The sequence below is a fragment of the Pelophylax lessonae genome (assembly GCF_965119305.1).
Source record: "Pelophylax lessonae genome assembly, chromosome: 3".
Classification (NCBI taxonomy): Eukaryota; Metazoa; Chordata; class Amphibia; order Anura; family Ranidae; genus Pelophylax; species Pelophylax lessonae.
Window position 1 is genome coordinate 291,852,978 of NC_138770.1, and position 18,220 is coordinate 291,871,197.

At 40.3% G+C, this 18,220-nt stretch overlaps 1 protein-coding gene across 1 annotated transcript in view; it reads left to right on the forward strand.

The window, feature by feature from the left end:
- LOC309551109 (putative cation-transporting ATPase 13A5) overlaps nucleotides 1-18,220 on the forward strand; it is a 252,741-nt gene that overhangs the window by 208,902 nt on the left and 25,619 nt on the right. The window contains exons 24-26 of the mRNA XM_082251555.1: nucleotides 4,425-4,521; nucleotides 8,126-8,198; nucleotides 15,994-16,168. Coding sequence (XP_082107681.1) covers nucleotides 4,425-4,521; nucleotides 8,126-8,198; nucleotides 15,994-16,168 — 345 coding nt within the window. The remainder of the gene's footprint in view (nucleotides 1-4,424; nucleotides 4,522-8,125; nucleotides 8,199-15,993; nucleotides 16,169-18,220) is intronic.

The following is an 18,220-nucleotide window of genomic DNA, read 5'->3' on the forward strand; positions in this document are numbered from 1 at the left end:
GTGAGTGATTGGTACAGATTACTCACTGCATTTATTTAAAGGTGAAGAACAAACCGTGTTTGCGAATAAAGTGGAAGCCGCTCAGCACAGAGCACTTCCGAATCATTCACTGTCCAGTGAAACTGAAGCTGCAGAGAAAGGAATTAACCAATCGGTGTTCTCAGTGAGACATCAGAGGTCTGTTTTAGATCCCTGATATTTCACCAAAGATCCCCCCAGATATTTCACCAAAGATCTTCCCAACAGGGCTGTGAAAACAATTGTAAAAAATCAAATGATAAAAAAATAAATAAATAGATAATTAAAAACTTTTGAAACCGTCCACTGCCCTGACACCAACCTCTGCCCTACTGACACCGTCCTCTTTGGGATGGGAGGGGGGGGGGTGCCAAGATGAGTCTTTGCCCCTGGGTGAAAGAATACCTGGCTTTGCCAATGTTCTTGTTCGCCTCTCCTCTCCTTTCTTCAAGATCTTCTCGTTCCATACTTTTATTGAGTTTTATAAAACAGCCATAAAGCAAGTTACAAAACAAAAACAGAAGTAGAAATACTGTTATTGTTACAGAAGTATTATAAATGTTATACTGTATAGTGAAGTTTGCACAAAAGGAAGGAACAAAAGAAAAGGTAGAATTATTAATATGATATTCTGAGATATTAAGATTTTGAGAATGTATTCAGAACATGGCTGTGGGGAAAAAAAAAGAAAAAGAAAAAAAGGAAAAGGAAGAAGTCAGCAGGGTGTGGGTAGGGTAAAGTGGGTAAAGGAGAAGGCATCGAGAATAGAACTTGTACCACAAAAGTTAATACAAAGTAAATAAAATATCAGTCTTAACTAACAAGCATTCAGAGCCTGTTCCTCAAAACCCGGTGATAGGCCTGTTTAATCCAAGGGTCCCAAATGCTTATAAAAGTACAACATTTATCGCAATCCATGGCTTCCATTTTGGCATGTAATAATGCATTATTCATCCTAAGTTTAACTTCAACAAGATTCAAAGTGGTAGTCTTCCAAGCTTTGGCTATGGTTTGTTTAGTGGCATTAAGAAGCTGAAGGAATAATTTGAATTATTTTCGTGTCAGGCATGCAGGTTTTAAATTTAAAATGGCAATCACCAGATCTGGAGTAATATTTATTTCAAACATTTTAGATGCTAGAGAGAATATTTATTTCCAAAAAACTGTAGCAATTGAGCAATTCCACCATATATGAACATGTGTACCTACTCCGTACAAACTCTAAAACAAAAGGCCGGATAGTTTGGTGCGAACTTGACGATTCTAGCTGGTACCAAGTACCATTGTGAAAGAACCTTGTATGATGATTCAATTGCGATAATATTTGAAGAAGAAGATTTCGTTACAGACCAGATTTCAGAATGGTACCATTTGTTATAAATGGGGTATAGAAATGTTTAATTTGGAGACATCGAAAAAGTTCTGAACTTTGTTTTGTAGAGGCAGAGGCAGTGAAAATTTGAGGATATTTAGGACTAAAATATTTGGGAGTGGATTGTAAGGTAAAGTGCATCTCTTGAAGACACAAAATGTGTGCTTTTATTGATGCAAAGTTGTGAAAAGCTTTAGTACGTTTGTTTGGGTTATTTAGTCCCTGAACATTCAAGGACATTACATTTAGGGGGGCCATAAGACTCTATATAAACTATGTCTAGCATACCATACCATTGTGGAATTTGTCGATTGTTTCATACTTGATGTGGGAAGGGGGAGGAAATGTGTAGAGAAAAGGGAAGAACTAAACAGAAGGGACAATTGTGTGCTTAGCATAGAAGGTAATATATAAAACAAATAGTTAAGGCACAACCAATAGGAACGTATGCTGTTGATGGGAGATGGAAATCCCCCAACAAAGGCTAAATAGCTACCGTCAGTAGTCTCTGAAAGGGAGAGGCCACCGAGGGTAACAAAGTGAGGACGCACGGAACAACCTAGGAAGGTACAGAAAACCAAAGTTAATAATCACTAAGAAATATACAGTAGTATAAGCGACTTATGCTAAAATAACGAGCAGAAATCACAGTACTCCTGCCAGTAGTAGCTGTGCAAGATACTGTGAATCTAAGAATTAATTTCAAAGGAATGAGTATCAACTACAAAGAACTTTATAGAGCTCTAAAGGAAGTTACCCATGTCTTCTAGCACATATTATAGATAGGAAAGGATGTAGCACAGTGAAACTGAATAATAACCATTTAAAAAAAAAAAAAAAAAGGAAGATTGATTTGAACCAAGCAACATGGATTAATCTACAACGAGTAGAACTAAATGAAATTCTATGCCACAGTGTAGTTTGCTATAACATGTATGAGCTTGAGCATTTAGCTCAAAAAACAAATTAGAAGCATATGGCAAAAAGGGATTAGATCCATGAAATATTATACTGGCAAGATAAAGAAAGACATTGAAGTCTTTTCTAGGAAAAAGAAATTGGATGTCCAACATGGGACACACTGGCATAAGACAGAGGAGATAAAAGAATTATCTGGTCCATGGAATCTTCAGCAGATGGAGAAGGAGAAATGAAGCGACCACGTTTATGTGAATCACAACGATTTTGTTTCCCAGAGGATTTTGAGAAAGTGCGTGGTGAGCCAGAGGCAGATCTGCGTCGAGCATTTTCTGAGCCCTGCAGGTTCTGGTGTTCAGTTAGGTGAAGGTCTTGAAGGGTGTTTTGAAAATCTTCAGATGAATGACATTTGTATTTAGTACCTTGAAAAGTAAAATGCACCGAAAAAGTAAAACCCCACTGGTAGGGGATATGTTTTTGCTGCAATATTTGTAATAATGGTTTAAGAGCTCTTCTTTTATTTATGGCGATAGTAGACAGAACCGCGATGATTTAGTATTCATGACCCTGAAAATTTAAGGATCCTTTTTCTCTAGCAGCTGATACGAGCTGTTCCTTTGTACGGTAATAATGGAATTTATTGATGATGTCTCTGGGTGGACCTTCTGATTTTTTAGGAGATAAGGCGCAATGGACTCTGTCCATTTCCAGGCGTTCGACTGGAATAGCAGGTTGTAATTCCTGAAACAAGGCTAACATTGTTGCTTGTAAGTCAGTTTTGGATCAAGGAATGCCTCTTAAGCGCAAATTGGAGCGTCTTGCCCTGTTTTCAAAATCTTCTAGGCAAGACTGAAGTACTAAGTTTTCCTCTTTAAGATTCTCAATTTCTGTATTTTGGTCCTGTGTAAAATTCTCAACATCCTCTATCCTTGTTTTCAAGATTAGCAATGCGTGTGCCCAGCTCCCTTATCTCTTTAGTCAGGCTATTAGTAATATGGTAAGAAGTCTGTTTAAGTGCCTTTTGAAACATACGTTCAATATGTGATACTGTATTGGGAGAGACTGACTCAATGCCCTTTTCATCCTGTGAAACTGAGGTACTGTGGACTGTTTCAGTTTGATATGTGAGGAGAGGAGGGAATAGTTTCACTGCTGTGTCAGCGCTGTGAGGTGATTCTGAGGTGGCTGAGGGAGAGGGAGCCGACGCCATTTTAATTGAGGCTCTGGACAGCACTTCCTTGCCACCTTTGGACTTAAATTTAGTCTGAGACCTGCTGTAAACCATATATTTATGTACAGCACAGTTCCCTGTATTAACGCTGTAAAAACTGAGCGAATATTCAGCGGGCAGCCGCTGCTGTATGTGGTTTTCTGTCCCCTAGGAGTGGAGCATCAGCCAGACATGTCTGCGCTTGAGGACTCCGCCTACTTCCTTCTTCAAGATCTTCTTACCCTAATCTGTAGGGTAATCTCATACTCTTTCCATGAAAACTTCCCTCTTGAGGGAGGCCTATCCCACCTCCACCTAATAAACTGTACTTTTTTCTCCATCAGCTCAACACACATATACCTTTTTGTAACACTTGCCTCTCCCTTTTATATTGTAAGCTCATATGGGTAGGGCCCTCTGAACCCTTTTGTATTGAATTGTATTATAACGTCCTGTATAACAATAATACAGTGTCTTAAATGTGCTGTGGTGTGAAAAAAAGAAAAAGCCCAGTGTGCCTGAAATCGGGGACATTTAACATGGGGAGGCCATATTCTCTCATTGTGTTCTACTTCGACTTTTTCTTCTTACCACTGGCAGCTTCACCTTTCTCCTACACAGTACTAAAATCTGTTTCTAAGTTAAAAGCACTGTCATCTACCCAGGCATAAAGACTCCCAAAATAGTATATTAAGGTAAAGATGTAAACCAAAGATAGTGACACTTTTTGTGTAACCTAGTGCAATAGCAACATCAATTTTAAAACAAAAACTTTAATAATTTCCTATTGTTTTGATCTATACTTTTCACTTACAAGAAGAAAAAATGGTTTGCTATAAAGATATACCCCTGTTTGTTTATGTTTGTTAACATTTGTTTTTTTTTTTTTTTACTTCTAATACACAGAGAAGGAAGAAATACACTTGTCAGTTCAATATGCTTGTTTAAATACCTTATTATATATACTTTGGTTGAGCTCGTCTGCATGCTGCTCCTGTTTTGGGTAAGACATTAATATATTCTGTAGCATGTGGCAATGTGAACACGTATTTCTGAGGCAACACATCTAAAACAAGTGCTGCGCAATAAATGTAATAAAATAATACAATATATCTCACATATATAAATAGAACAGTGCTATACCACAAAAAAAAAGTGAATAAATAATCAAATGCGTTATAGAAATGTATCTGTGCTCAAAAGTCCATGATGTATAGTGAAGAAAAATCCAAATAAATATAAAGTGCTGCTACAATGAATAAACTCTTCAAAAGTGCCAATATTGCTGTAAACATGCAAATTAGAGCCACAGATGGATGCTCCAAAGTGACGATGTGCTTCAATAGGTGCCTCAGTGAAAATAGCACCCCAAATGTATACCTTCTTATGGTTGGATCTTCACCTCAATGCATGTGACCTTGCGGTTAAGCTCGGTCATAAAACACTTAATGCCTTCCTAGGCTAGGATCAGATATTTTCAATCCCCCCCAGGTGGGTATCCTCTATAAGGGATAACTTTCTCTGGTGTACAGTGGTAGTGATGTACATAAAAAGGAAAAGAAGTGCTGAAATCTTTCTTTAAAATGTATTACTAAAAGCGATAAACTACTCACATGTTGAGGATGCTGTAAGTGCAGCTTAAGATCTGCTGCATCCACCTGCCGTCGCCCAGTGAGTGCAGTGTTCCGTCCGTGCCCCTCCCCTACGTGTGACGACACAGGGACCTCGTGTCTTCCTCAGGGGGATATCCCCCTGTGTTGTCACGTGTAGGGGAGGGGCACGGACGGAACACTGCACTCCCTGAGCGACTGCAGTTTGATGCAGCGGATCTTAGGCTGGCAATTGCCTCACTATACCACCATGATACGTAATTTTTATGCTGGATTGCTGTTTATAGATTGGGGGAATTACAGCACCCTCAACATGTGAGTAGTTTATCGCTTTTTATTAATACATTTTAAAGAAAGATTTTAGCACTATCGAGTTATGTATTGTGATCACACTTATGAGATAGTGGAGTGCTTGCAACAATAAGCTATATCACACTGTAAAGCGCTGCGCAAACTGTTGGCGCTATATAAATCCTGCATAATAATAATAATATTTGTTTTGGCTGCTCGCAGGGTTTCAGTTTTCACGTATTTCTGAGGAATATTAACTAGTAATATAAAATATATTTAAGTAACCATGAGTAAATTTTGCATTTTGGATTCTCGCAATGATTACGAACTGTGACATTTCATTTTATGTCAGATAATTTTGTACATATTTGCATTATAATTTGAAGAGTATAATAAACAGGGTACCCCAATTTCCCAAAACAGCACACAAGGCATATGGGTTTCTTTTTTCATAGCGAGGGAGCCGTGAAAAGAAGCCTTGCTATATTACTAACAGCCCACATATCAGCAATGTCAACCTATCACAAACCTGGGCAGTTCTGACTAAAAATAGAATGCATAAGCAGAAATAAACAAAAACTGCATGTCAACAGGGTCAAAAGTTCCTCTAGCTTAATGTATAGGTAAATCTTAACTTTTCCCGTAAGAGACCTTATATTAGGACAAGAAGTCATTTAAAATGCCTAAAGTTTGACTTTGCATATACAAACAGCTGCCTACATCTTTAAACGTACTTATTGTTTTCATGAAATAAAACCTCTTTTTATGTATTTGTTTTCTCTTGTTTTTTACATCGGAAATAGATAAGGGGGGGGGGGGGTGTCAGTAAAGTAAGAACAAGTTTATACATTTTTTAATAAGCTATACTTAATCGATCTACCTTTAAACCTTTAAAGGATTAGTTCACCTTTATTGACTGCCAAAAACACGTCTACTTTTTTAGCTGCCTATTTTGTTGCCTTTCCCTTTCTGTCCTGCAGATGCCAGCATGTACCAATTGTTGGATGAGGGGCCCTGGACTCTCAAGAGCACTGAGCTGCTAGAGAGTCAAGACTGCTCATGTGTAGGTAGGGAACGACGCTGAGTGTTAGTTTGTGAGTTTTGGGGCCGTGCATTCAATGTAATAAAATGAGCAGCTAAAAAGTAAGCATTATTTAAAAAAGAAAAAAAAAAAGAAAAAACATAGTACAGTTAGTGCATTTATTGCATAGTCAGTAAAGTTATCTAAAGCAGAACTAAAGTAACTTTTTTTTTTTTTAAGCAAATAGTATGAAAATGAAAGTAAAAATAGTATAATAATTTATATTATGCACAAGGCTGCTGATAAGGGGGTACAACAGATATCCCCAGGCCCCATCAGTTTAGCAGCGTGGCCTGGGCACCAGGGGGGAATACAATTGTGGACAGGAGGGGATGATCAGTGCAAGGGGGAGGGCAATTACTGGAACTGATCCCCTTTGTGGCAAAAGTTGAAGCAGCTGAAAACTGGAAGAAGGGAGAGGAAGAAAAGCTATCTCTCAGCTGCTGTAAGGTGAATCAGACAGAGAGCTCGATTCTAGTAATTGCACCCCCTGCTGCACGATCTGATTCCCCCTTCTGCCCAGACCTCCTTGTGTGCCCCTTTTTCCCCGCACTGACAGCTTCCCCTCTTGTCCTTCCCACTGGCTGCTGTGGTCACATCGGAGGATCTTTCAAGATTGGGGGGGGGGGGGGGTTGGATGTCATATTTATCAACCTCTTGAACCCAGTAAGTGATCGATAACTTTTAGGATTCGTGGGGTCCCTGTAAGGTAGACTACAGGGCCCCATTTCTAACAGCAGTCCTGATTATCCACATGTCATACATGTCATCTTTCAGAGTTTTTTTTATCTACTTTCTCAGCATTATTAGGAGGTGAGATGATTTGTCAGTAATCCAGCATGTAAAAGGGCAGTTCTACTTACACCGTTATCCTCCCTGACGTCTACTGTTTTCTAAACTTTTTTTTTCTTACTTTACTTAATGCAGCTGTCTATTAAATGAGACAGAAGAGCACAGGGCAGAACTGGGATGAATCAGTGTTCTGTGCAGTTATAGTCTCTGCTCTTTATGCAAAAATAGAAGCATAAGGACACACTAAAGCAGGCAATAGATGGATCAAAATTTGGCCATTTCAACAGGGACCAGCCATATTTTGATCTGCATGTGGCCGTCCCTGTTTAACAGAAGTTGATTGTTAAATTGAATTCTGTAGAACAGACAAGCTAGAAAACTTTTGTTGATCAGCAACTGCAGTCACTGATCAGTTTGTATTCTGACAGCAGATGCCCCACAGAGATTTTTTCTCTATCCACCTCGCTGTGAATAGTTTAACTTGTTTTCATTTTTTGTTCAGCCTGCTGGCTGAATGGAAAAAAAGATAGCCACCTACGACCAGCTTAAGAGGGCGTGGTGAAAAGCCTATGACCTCTAAGCTGTACCGCCAAAGAGATAAAACATGTGGTCTTGCACTGAGCCTGTGCAGCAAATGGGAAATCTGTTGGGAAAAGTGTGTGGTTTTGCAAAATGTTGCCTTCAATAAAACATAAAAAAAAAAAAAAAAGCTTCAATCCTGTTTTAAATATCCCAATCTTGGTTGTTTAAAATGATACTACCCTATGACTATCTTCTTGACATGATGTTTACATTAGGGGAACTGACAAAATTATTTTTTTTTCTTTTCTCAGAAAAAAACTTTACTAGGAAATTACCACTATTTAATGCAGGACATAGCAATTTCTGTCACAGTTATGTTAACAAGTAAGTTTTTTGTTTTTAACAGAACTTGCTATTATGGAGTAAACATTTTAGAACTGTTTTGTAATGTTTAAAGAACCTTTTTCACAGGACTATAAACCGATTAGCCATAACATTAAGATCACTAACAGGTAATGAGAAGAACATTGATCATCTCATCACAATGGCATCTGAAAGGCAATGAGATATATTAGGCAGCAAGTAAATATGTTGTCTAATGTCTATGAAGTTGATTTGTTGAAAGCGGAAAAAAATAAGTATTGTAGTTTGTTGTGTATGGGACTGCATAGCTCCAGGTTGATTGTGGTGTCCAAGCTAACCCATGTCCGCACCCAAAAGCCCTTTTATTGGGCATGGGAGCACCAGTACTGGACCACAGAGAAGTGGAAAAAAGTGGCCTGGTCTGGTGAATTGCATTTTATTTTACATTATGTAGATGGCTAGGTGCATGTGCATTGCGTACCTAAGGAAGAGATGACACCGGGATTCAGTATAAGAAGAATGCAAGTCGACTGTGAGGATTTGGGCAATGTTCTGCCTAAGCATTGTAGCAGACATATACACCTCTTCATAGAAACAGTATTCCCTGTTGGCAGTAACATCTTTCAGTGGGATACGATGAGTCAATATTAGGTAGGTCATCGCAAGTTTATGGTTGATCAGTGTATATAGGGTATATATCTTGGACTGTAGTTAGAATGCCTTTTCATAATCAGGACATGCAACCAGGCAGTTTAGGAAGATTTCATTTACATTTTGGGACAGGTCTTTTGTGTATTCCCAGACCTTGGCTACTTGGGGTAATCCGAATGAGCTAAATCTGATGTAATAGGGCCAGTTGAAATACTTTTTACTTGTGAGTAACCAGATTGTGCTCTCAAGGCAAAGTGTACAGTACTGAAGAAAGTACCAGCAGCGAGGGTAGATCCAGGAATGTCCTCTTCTTAAGCATTGTGTTAAGAGTATCTGTATGGACTTGGAGCAGATTGTCCAATATGGGTTGTGGTTCTGCAAAGTTCCCCTCTGCCTGTGCAGTGTGTTTAAATGACCCTTTTATTGAAATGTTTATGCTCTAAAAGTTTATGCTCTAAAAGTAAAGTTTAGCTGACACAACTATAATGTTTGGCTGATAAAAAGGTGGGTTACCTGTGGCAAGAGGACATAGCAATTATTGCTTTTACATAGTTGAAGTGTATATAAAGGCAAAAAAAAAAAAAAAAAACATATTAATACATCTCTGGAAAACATGTGCAATTCCCCATACTGTGTCTGTTTAAACCTACTGCAAATACATAAAAACCACTGGTAATGTGCCAAAAATATAGTGTGATACTAACTTCCTCTTTGTAAAGACAACACAGCTCTGCATACCTATGAAAAAAGTATCAGCCTTGCCTACATAATTTTTGATGGATTACAAGAAAACACAGACATCCCCTCATCTGCACAACCCCCCCCCCCCCCCTCCGGATCTCCTTAACCCTTTTTTTGTACACGCAGAGAACACAAACTTGTCAGCGCACAAGGTTTCTGTCAAAAGTAACAGATATTTGTACACTTCAAAATGGTACATTTTTCAGACCAAACAGGAACAATGGGAGAAAAAAACATGATACAACTGCTGTTAGTGCTGCCAGCTTTAACCAGAGTACAGCACTGGCAGTAGCATCAGCTTCATCCAGAACAAAGCACTGTGTTCCGTCAGGGACTTCCCCTTTGCTGCTGAAACAAAATCAAGCCTCTTTTGGCCTGCCTCTCCCGCATAATGTATTCATTAATAAAATGCAGGGCTTTTTGTAAACGGCTAAGTGGTAGTGTTGGGTGAACTGTTCGGGCTGAGCAAAAGTTTGACTTGAACAATGGCTGTTCACCCATTCAGGGCGTGCGACCATTTGTTGGGCCGCCAAATGCCCCACAATGCACTGCGCACCCCACAGGGCATTCTAAGCCCTGATTGACTGAAACAATGAAGGCTTTCCCAAACCAGGGCACAGAGCACTGTCAGAGCCATGATTGGAGAAAGTCATGATGACTTTGCTCAATCATGGCTCATTGCTCATAGACCCACCCCACACTATAAAAAAATCCTTCAGAGAGGAGCCATTTGCAGTGCAATATTTAAATGGATATAGATAGAGCAGGAATCTTTTCATTGCATTTTTATTTTCTTTTTTATATAGTTTTGACATTTCTATCAGCAGCAGTCTTCAAGTTAAAGTGCACCAAACAGCGCTTTCCATTGATTAAAGCGCATCCAATTACACATTTCGCCGTCTCTATTACATTTTGGTAATAAGCCCCCCCATCAAATCTGGGAGGACAACAAGGAGAGGCAGATGTTCCAATGCCACTGTGAGGGGGCCAGCAGTGTATGTGTCCACAGACAAAGGTGGATGTGGTCCTTCCTCAGGCAGGGCACCATTTTCTCTGTTTAATGATGTTGCCCATGCTATCCAGCCACAGCATGCAGAGGAGGTAGTGGACTGGCTTACTAAACTATCCTCATCCTCGTCCACCACAGCTGCCAGAGTGGCTTATTCTGCCTCCTTGTCCAAAGCTACTTCTGCCATAGGCCAGCATCATGCATGGAGGGGTCAACTGAGTTATTTGAACACAGGATCAGCCACTTGCTCCTTAACAATGCACATGCATCACTTGTTTCTGTTGGTTTTGGGGTAGAGGAACATGAGCTTAAAGAGATGGGAGAACACTGATAAACAACAAATTGGCAGCCATGTTGCTATAGCATATTGCCAAGTTGGCTCCAGTGATGATGAGAATGGATGGGGATGATGATGAAGAGGTCACTGACATGACTTGAGTGCTGGATAGAGCAGAGGAGGAAAGTGAGGGTGAGGCATAATACTAATGAGGCAGGATGTCCTCCAGAGGCAGCCATCATGGAAGAGTAGAGAGCAGCCACCCTATTCCATCAGATTGGGAAGCTGTTATCTCCCAGCCCACTTCCCACAGCTCAGCTGTCTGGGCCTTTTTTAGGACATGTGCAGCTAATTGTACTGTTGAAAATTGCAAACTTTTCCTCAAGCAAATCAAATGTGGCAAAAACACCAGCCATTTGTGTACCACGTGCTTGACAAGGCATTTAACCCCCCACCACTCTGCCTGTTGGTAAGATGAAATTCTTCTCCTCCTCATCTTTCAGGTCTACCCCTGCTATATCTCATGACCTCTCAGCAGATTTCACTGACAGGGATGATGGTATAGCGAAGGGTGTCATAGGTCCTTGCAACATGTCTGCCAGCAGCACACCACCAGCTGTAGAGTATAGCTTGCAATTTTCTCTGCCCCAGCTTCTGCAGCGAAAAAGAAATACACAGTCACTGCCACCTACAGGCCCAGCACCTAAATTCAAGCTTGTCCAAGCTGCTGGCTTTACAATTCCTGCCTTTCTGTCTGATGGATTCTGCCCCCTTCTGTGAATTTGCAGAATGTGCTATACCACAATGGCAAGTTCCCTGGTTGCTATTTCTTTGCACGTAAGGCCATTCCAGCTCTATAGCATCATGTGGGAGGCAAAGTTGTGGCATGGTTGGGCAAGGCAGTCAGCAGAAAGGTCCATGTTACTGCTGACACATGGTCCAGCAAGCATGGTCAGGGATGCTATATGGGTAATTCTGCTTGCAACTATGAATGATGCAGGACAGGCTTAGAGCTTCAGTTTGTTTTGTCACCTAGTCTACGTACAGTTGGTGGTGATGATGCAATATTTGTCAGCTCAACCCCCTCCTCCATGCCCTCCTCTGCTGAATTGTCCTATGAACTACCAGTACCCCTTAAGCGTTCAAGGGGCTATTTAATGAGCCAGGCCTTAAAGATGCCATGTAGTGTTTCAGCTGGTATGTCTAGAGGACAGGAGCCACACCAGAGCAGAGATTCTTTCAGCTCTGCAGGGGCAGGCCTAGAGGTGATTCACACTCTGCCACCTTAAGCCAGGAATAGTGGTGTGCGATAATGGCTCTAACCTTCTGTGCCCTCTTAGACAGGGAAAGTTGACCCGTGCCATGCCCAGCACATGCCCTCAATTTTGTGGTGCAGCGTTTCTTAAACTGGTACCTAGGAATAAAAGATCTTCTAAAGCAGGCCAGATGAGTCTGTAGCCATTTCAGGCGGTCATACACAGCCAGTGCTTGGTTGACTTAAATTCAGCAGAAATTTCACCTGCCTGTAAACAGCCTGATTTGTGATATGCCCACCAGGTGGAACTCAACTTTGGTTATGCTCCAGCGGCTGCACATGCTGTAGGGGGCTGTCAATGAGTACCTGTATGAGTATGGCACAACTGCTCATGGGCGGCTTGGCTTTTTTTCCCCCACTCCAATGGCTGCTGATAAAGGATGGATGCACTGTACTGTCACCATTTAAGGAGGAGACCAGGATGGTGAGCCATGACAATGCATGCATCAGTGACACAATCCCTGTTGTGTTGAACAGCGGAAGGAAGAGGAGGACTTCCTTTCCTCTTTAGGCCCACACTATTCTTGTGACGGCACAGAACACACAAGAGGAGAGTGAAGAGGGAGATTTGAAGCAGAGGAAGACATGCATCAAACCTTAAGAGATGGTTTTCTGTCCCCGGAACTTGGGAGTAGTACGTGGCTGGGAGGATGCAGTTCCAGATACTGTAATCCTCAGTAATCCTGGGGAATCTGCTTCTCATGCCTCCGCAAACTTGCGGTGCATGGACTCCCTTATTCTTCAAGGCCTTTGAAAGGACCCTAGAATTCGTGGCATCAAAGAGAAAGATCATTATTGGTTGGCAATCCTCCTTGATCACGCTTACAAGGGAAAAGTCTGGGAACTCGATCTGTCTCCACAGAGGGAGCAGAGGATGAAATATCTTGAGGACACCTTAAAGAGGAGTTTATGTAATGCCTTTCCAGACCTCGTAGGTTACAGTCTCATGGAAAAGCTAGTTTTGAGGCTTCTGTTGGTCAAATGAGGAGCAGTGGAGAAGGCGCTGCCTCAGTTGATGCATTTTTTTGAGTCCTCGGCACCCAGGACTGTCAGCTTTCATATCCCATTGGCAGTGTCTGCATCAAATGGTAGAAGATTATCTAGGGGCGAAGAAAGATAAAGAGAGCTTTCCAGTCAATGATCCATTGGGTTACTGGGTCTTAAGGATAGACAACTGGCCAGAACTTGCCTATTATGCAATTGAGCTGCTGAAAGGTCAAATAATACTTAACTCTGGCAACAGCTTGCACTCAATATGTGAAAGAGGGCAGTAAGAAATCCTGGTTGCATGTTTGGTCTTTCCACAGCTCCAAAAAACAGACTTTTCTTCATGCTATGGACCCTTTTTATAGTCCTGTATACCAGAGACCACCCACAGGATGTAATCATTCATTTGACCACTTTTTTTGACCACTCACAGGTCATTTTGTGAGTGAGGTCAGCAACACATGATTTCACTTTCCCCCCACAACCACATGGTCAATTGGATATGCAGCAGCCATCTTTACACATGATGTCAAAGCTCACTAAACCACCTGTGGGTGAGAGATATTATTACACATATATGGGAACATTTGTCATGAATCAGTTAAAAAATATCCATAACTGATACATAACTGATACACCTTTGTATGCCCAATGACTTGCATATAAGCCTTCAAAATGGTCTTTGATTCTTCCAGTTTGGGTCCTATAGACTTTAATATAGTTCAATGTTCAGCTCTGAACTTTTGCAATGTTTGAAAGTTCTGTCTCAAACCTAACTGGGGGTTTTTCGGCCCATCTCTATTTAGCAGAACTTGGCACAGCTCAATTTTGCTCTGGATTGCAATGACTAAGCACAGGTGTGTGAAATGTGTCTGTTGAATTGTTCTTTAAACTGTGAGTGCATGTCATGTCATTTCTTCCCATGGATTTATAAATAAACATCAAGATTTTAAGCTGGATGTGCCACTGCCTTCGCTCTATTTGGTCTCCACTCCATGGTTGCGGACCCTAGCACTTTAAAGACAGCTACCTGGTTCCACCTATGGTGGTGTAACTTTTTATGGTCTGCCTTGAGTGGTGCAAACCCTTTTTGTTGTCTTATGAACAGCATGTAAAACATTCATTGAGAGTTTTTTTGATGTGGGTTTAGTGACACTTTAAGGAAATAGTTTTTTGGGCCACCTTGGCCCAAGTGAACTGTTTAAACTTAAAGTCTTAAAGTAAACATGAAGTTAGGCGTTAACAAAATAGTTATAATATTTGGGAAAATAAATTGATTGAACTCTTGGTGGTTGTTGTGTCTTCCTCTAGATCAAAGCTGCAGTAGCAGTGAGAGATTTAATGTGAATGTGAAGCCTGAAAACATGAGGATTCAGTAATTTAATGCAAAAATTACTAAAGCACTAGTTACAATTAGGCTTTCCCATAGGACTGAAACTTGTGGTTGGATCAAGCCTGCCTTTAAGTTACACAAAGCCACAGGTTTTCATTGTGCTCCATTACACAGTGTTCTTGTTAACCCCTCCTCTGCTCCTCTCTGTAAGCACTGGAGTCACATAAGTTAGGCAATGGAGAGAAACTGAGGGAAAAGATAAACATTGAAATACTAGTAAGTACCACTACCAGTGTGCAAAGGTGTATTTGTTTTGTAAGAATAAATCACCTCTAATGTCGAGAGTCCTATGTGTGTGAATGCTGTTGCATCATGTAAAACTATTAGTTTAGTTTTTTGGGGTGCCCTGAGTGTGTATAATTTTTAAGGGCGTCCTGACTGAAAAAAGGTTGAGAAACACTGGTTTAGCAGCAAATATATTTTTAGCCTTCAGGTAACACAGTAGAATAAAGATTCTTATTTTCAAAAAAGGCAGCTATTTTTTTGTTGTTGAATTTTATAACATTTGGAAATTGCAGTCACATATCCCTGTGAAAAGCTTTGTGAATTGAAATGTATGTATCTTTTTTGAGGGGTTATCGACATAAGTTTAGTTAAAATGGGTAAAAACATAAGGAGGCATTTCCAATAAATGCATCATTTGCATAGACAAAATATAATCTTCATAGCTCACCTTTCAATTTTGGAGACCTTTTTTTCTCTAATTGATGTTAGATTATGATGCACAGGTTTGAAGAATTTCTCTGGATAATGTATTCGTGTAAAATCAAGATTAAAAAATATTATGTGAATTTAAGCACATGTGAATTAGTCATGTTTCCATAGTTAGGTCCTGTTCCCACAAAAATGCTAGATGACTCAGAGCAGGCTTACATAGACATAACAGGTGATAAATGCTATTCTGCCTTGGTAATCATTTGTTATCCTACAGAATGAAGCCATAATACTTCTGCTCTTCACTCTACTTCAATGCTTCTTATTTTGTTCCTTATGCATTCTGTTTGACATTCGGTAGATTTGTCCATAAACTTGCATTTGCATAGCACAATGTTTACTCAAGACAATGAACTTGCATTTAACCCTACAGCAAAATTGCTTCATCATTTCAATCATTAAGTCCCCTGGTTGTTATTAATTTTCAATGAACTACGGTACTTAATATTCAATTTATTCAATTTGTTTGCACTTCAGACTACTAAAATGCCTGAACATTATTATATTATATTATATTATATATTATGAAGTTAGATTATATAGGACCTCAATGCTACTAGAAATCATAACTGCTGGTTTGCAATGGCTTAAGCTATACTCTTTCATGTGAAACGTACAGTAATACAATTGGTAAACAATGAAAAAAAATCACATCACATGCTTGACAATCCATACATTTGAATACAGAAATATATATAATTTTCTAAAATGTTTTGGTTTGTTTTACAGTGAGTTTAACTGGTCCTGCTCCAAAGCTAGCTCCATACAGACCTGCAATGAGCCTGATGTCTCCTTCCTTGCTGCCATCAGTGACTTTGCATACCATATTTACCATTGTTATACAGACAAGTGCATTTTTCCTGGTACAGCAGCAACCATGGTACAATGAGACTGATGTTTTCAGGTGTGATTACTTTTATTTATTTAAGTAAAGTAGCTTGTATTGTCTTACTGTCCTTAAAGTAAACATGTTAGTACTCTATAGGTACTGAAACGGCTCCAGAAACTTTTTTGCAAATATATATCTTAGATGGAAAACTTAATTACATTTAAGGTTGTAGTAAAAGGTGAATGTTTTTTGCCTTCATGCATTCTATTCACCCCCCCCCCCCCCATACTTATCAATTTCAATCCAGCGATGTGCACAAGAGTCAAGACTCTCTTGGGTCTCTCCCTTCTTATTGGCTGAGACACAGCAGTGGGAGCCATTTTCTCCCACTGCTGTCACTCTCAGCCACTGAGGAGGGAGCAGGAGGTGAGACTGAGAAACATTCTGTGTGCTCCATTAACACTCAGAGGAGGTGGCTTGGAAGTGAGCACACACAAGTACCCCAAAGGCAAGCAGCTTGCTATGGGGGCACTCGGCAAGGGGAAGGGTTCAGAAGTGCTGCCAGGGGGACCCAAGAAAAGGAAGATTTGGGCTGCTCTGTGCAAAACCATTGCACAAAGCAGGTAAGTGTGATGTTTAACTATGGTATTTTAAAGAAAAAAAAGGAACCTTTTGAACCACTTTATGCATTTGTAAATAATTTATCATAATTGATAGAGTGTAGAATGATTAAAATCTCTTAATCAGGTTTTTTTTTCTGTGTCCCATTCAAAAGATTCCCCTGAATCGAATGATGGTGACCACCAGGACAAGGAGAGTGAATTTCCCCAGCAGGCACACACAGCAGTAAAAGCCTGACAAGGCTAGTTCCAACCATTCAATAGTTCAATCAAAACAAACATGTTTTGGTTTTAGGCACACTTTTTAAGATTCATATCTTGTGGATGTGTTAGAAGCTTTGGGACATTACACACAAAAGTGAGTACACCCCTAAGTGACAATGTCAAAATGTGGCCCAATAAGCCATTTTCCCTCCCCGTCGTCATGTGACTCATTAGCGTTACAAGGTCTCAGGTGTGAATGGGGAGCAGGGGTGTTAAATTTGTTGTTATCGCTTTCACTCTCTCATACTGGTCACTGGAAGTATAACATGGCACCTCATGGCAAAGAATTCTCTGAGGATCTGATAAAAAGAACTGTTGCTCTACATAGAGATGGTTATACAGAGAAAAGTGCAGTGCTAAAATAGCTGATACAGTCCAATAACGGTGTATCAAAAAGTAAAAAAAGGTTAGGGAATAGTGGTGAGTCCCAAGTGTTGAAAATTAGAGCATAAATGTGGAGCCATCCAAACTTGTACACATGATCAGAACAGGAAAGGATTCCCACACCAACAAAGTGAATATTGAGTGCACTCACCAGAAGGTATGGACCCAAGTACCATATAGAAAATGGGTCAAACAGACTTGATGTTATCCAAGGATCTCACAATAGATGGCTGTTTCAAAAGGTGGCGATAAACTCTTGGAAGCAGATGGCTAAGTCTCCACTCTCTGATGTGGTATCCATGCAATCTCACAACGCTGACATCCTAAAGTGGTACTACTATTCTGCCATTGATTGCTGTTTGCCAACACTTGTAAAGATCAGCCGCTCTGCTCACACAACTTGCCGTTGGGCTCCTTAATAGACTCTGAACTAGACCTCAATCAAGGAGCCCAACAGCAAGTTGTGCGAGCAGAGCGGCTGATCTTTACAAGTGTTGGCAAACAGTGATCAATGCCGGAATAGTAGTACCACTTTAGGATGTCAGCATTGTGAGATGGCATGGATACCACATCCGGGAGTGGAGACTTAGCCATCTGCTTCCAAGAGTTTATCGCTACCTTTTGAAAAATATCCTTTGGGACAGCCATCTATTGTGAGATCCATGGATTGCATCAAGTCTTTTTGACCCATTTGCTATATGGTACTTGGTTCCATACCTTCTGGTGAGCGCATTCAATATTCACTTTGTTGGTGTGGGAATCCTTCCCTGCTGTGATCACGTGTACAAGTTTGGATGGCTCCACATTTATGCTCTTATTTTCAACACTTGGGACTCACCACTATTCATTAACTTTTTTT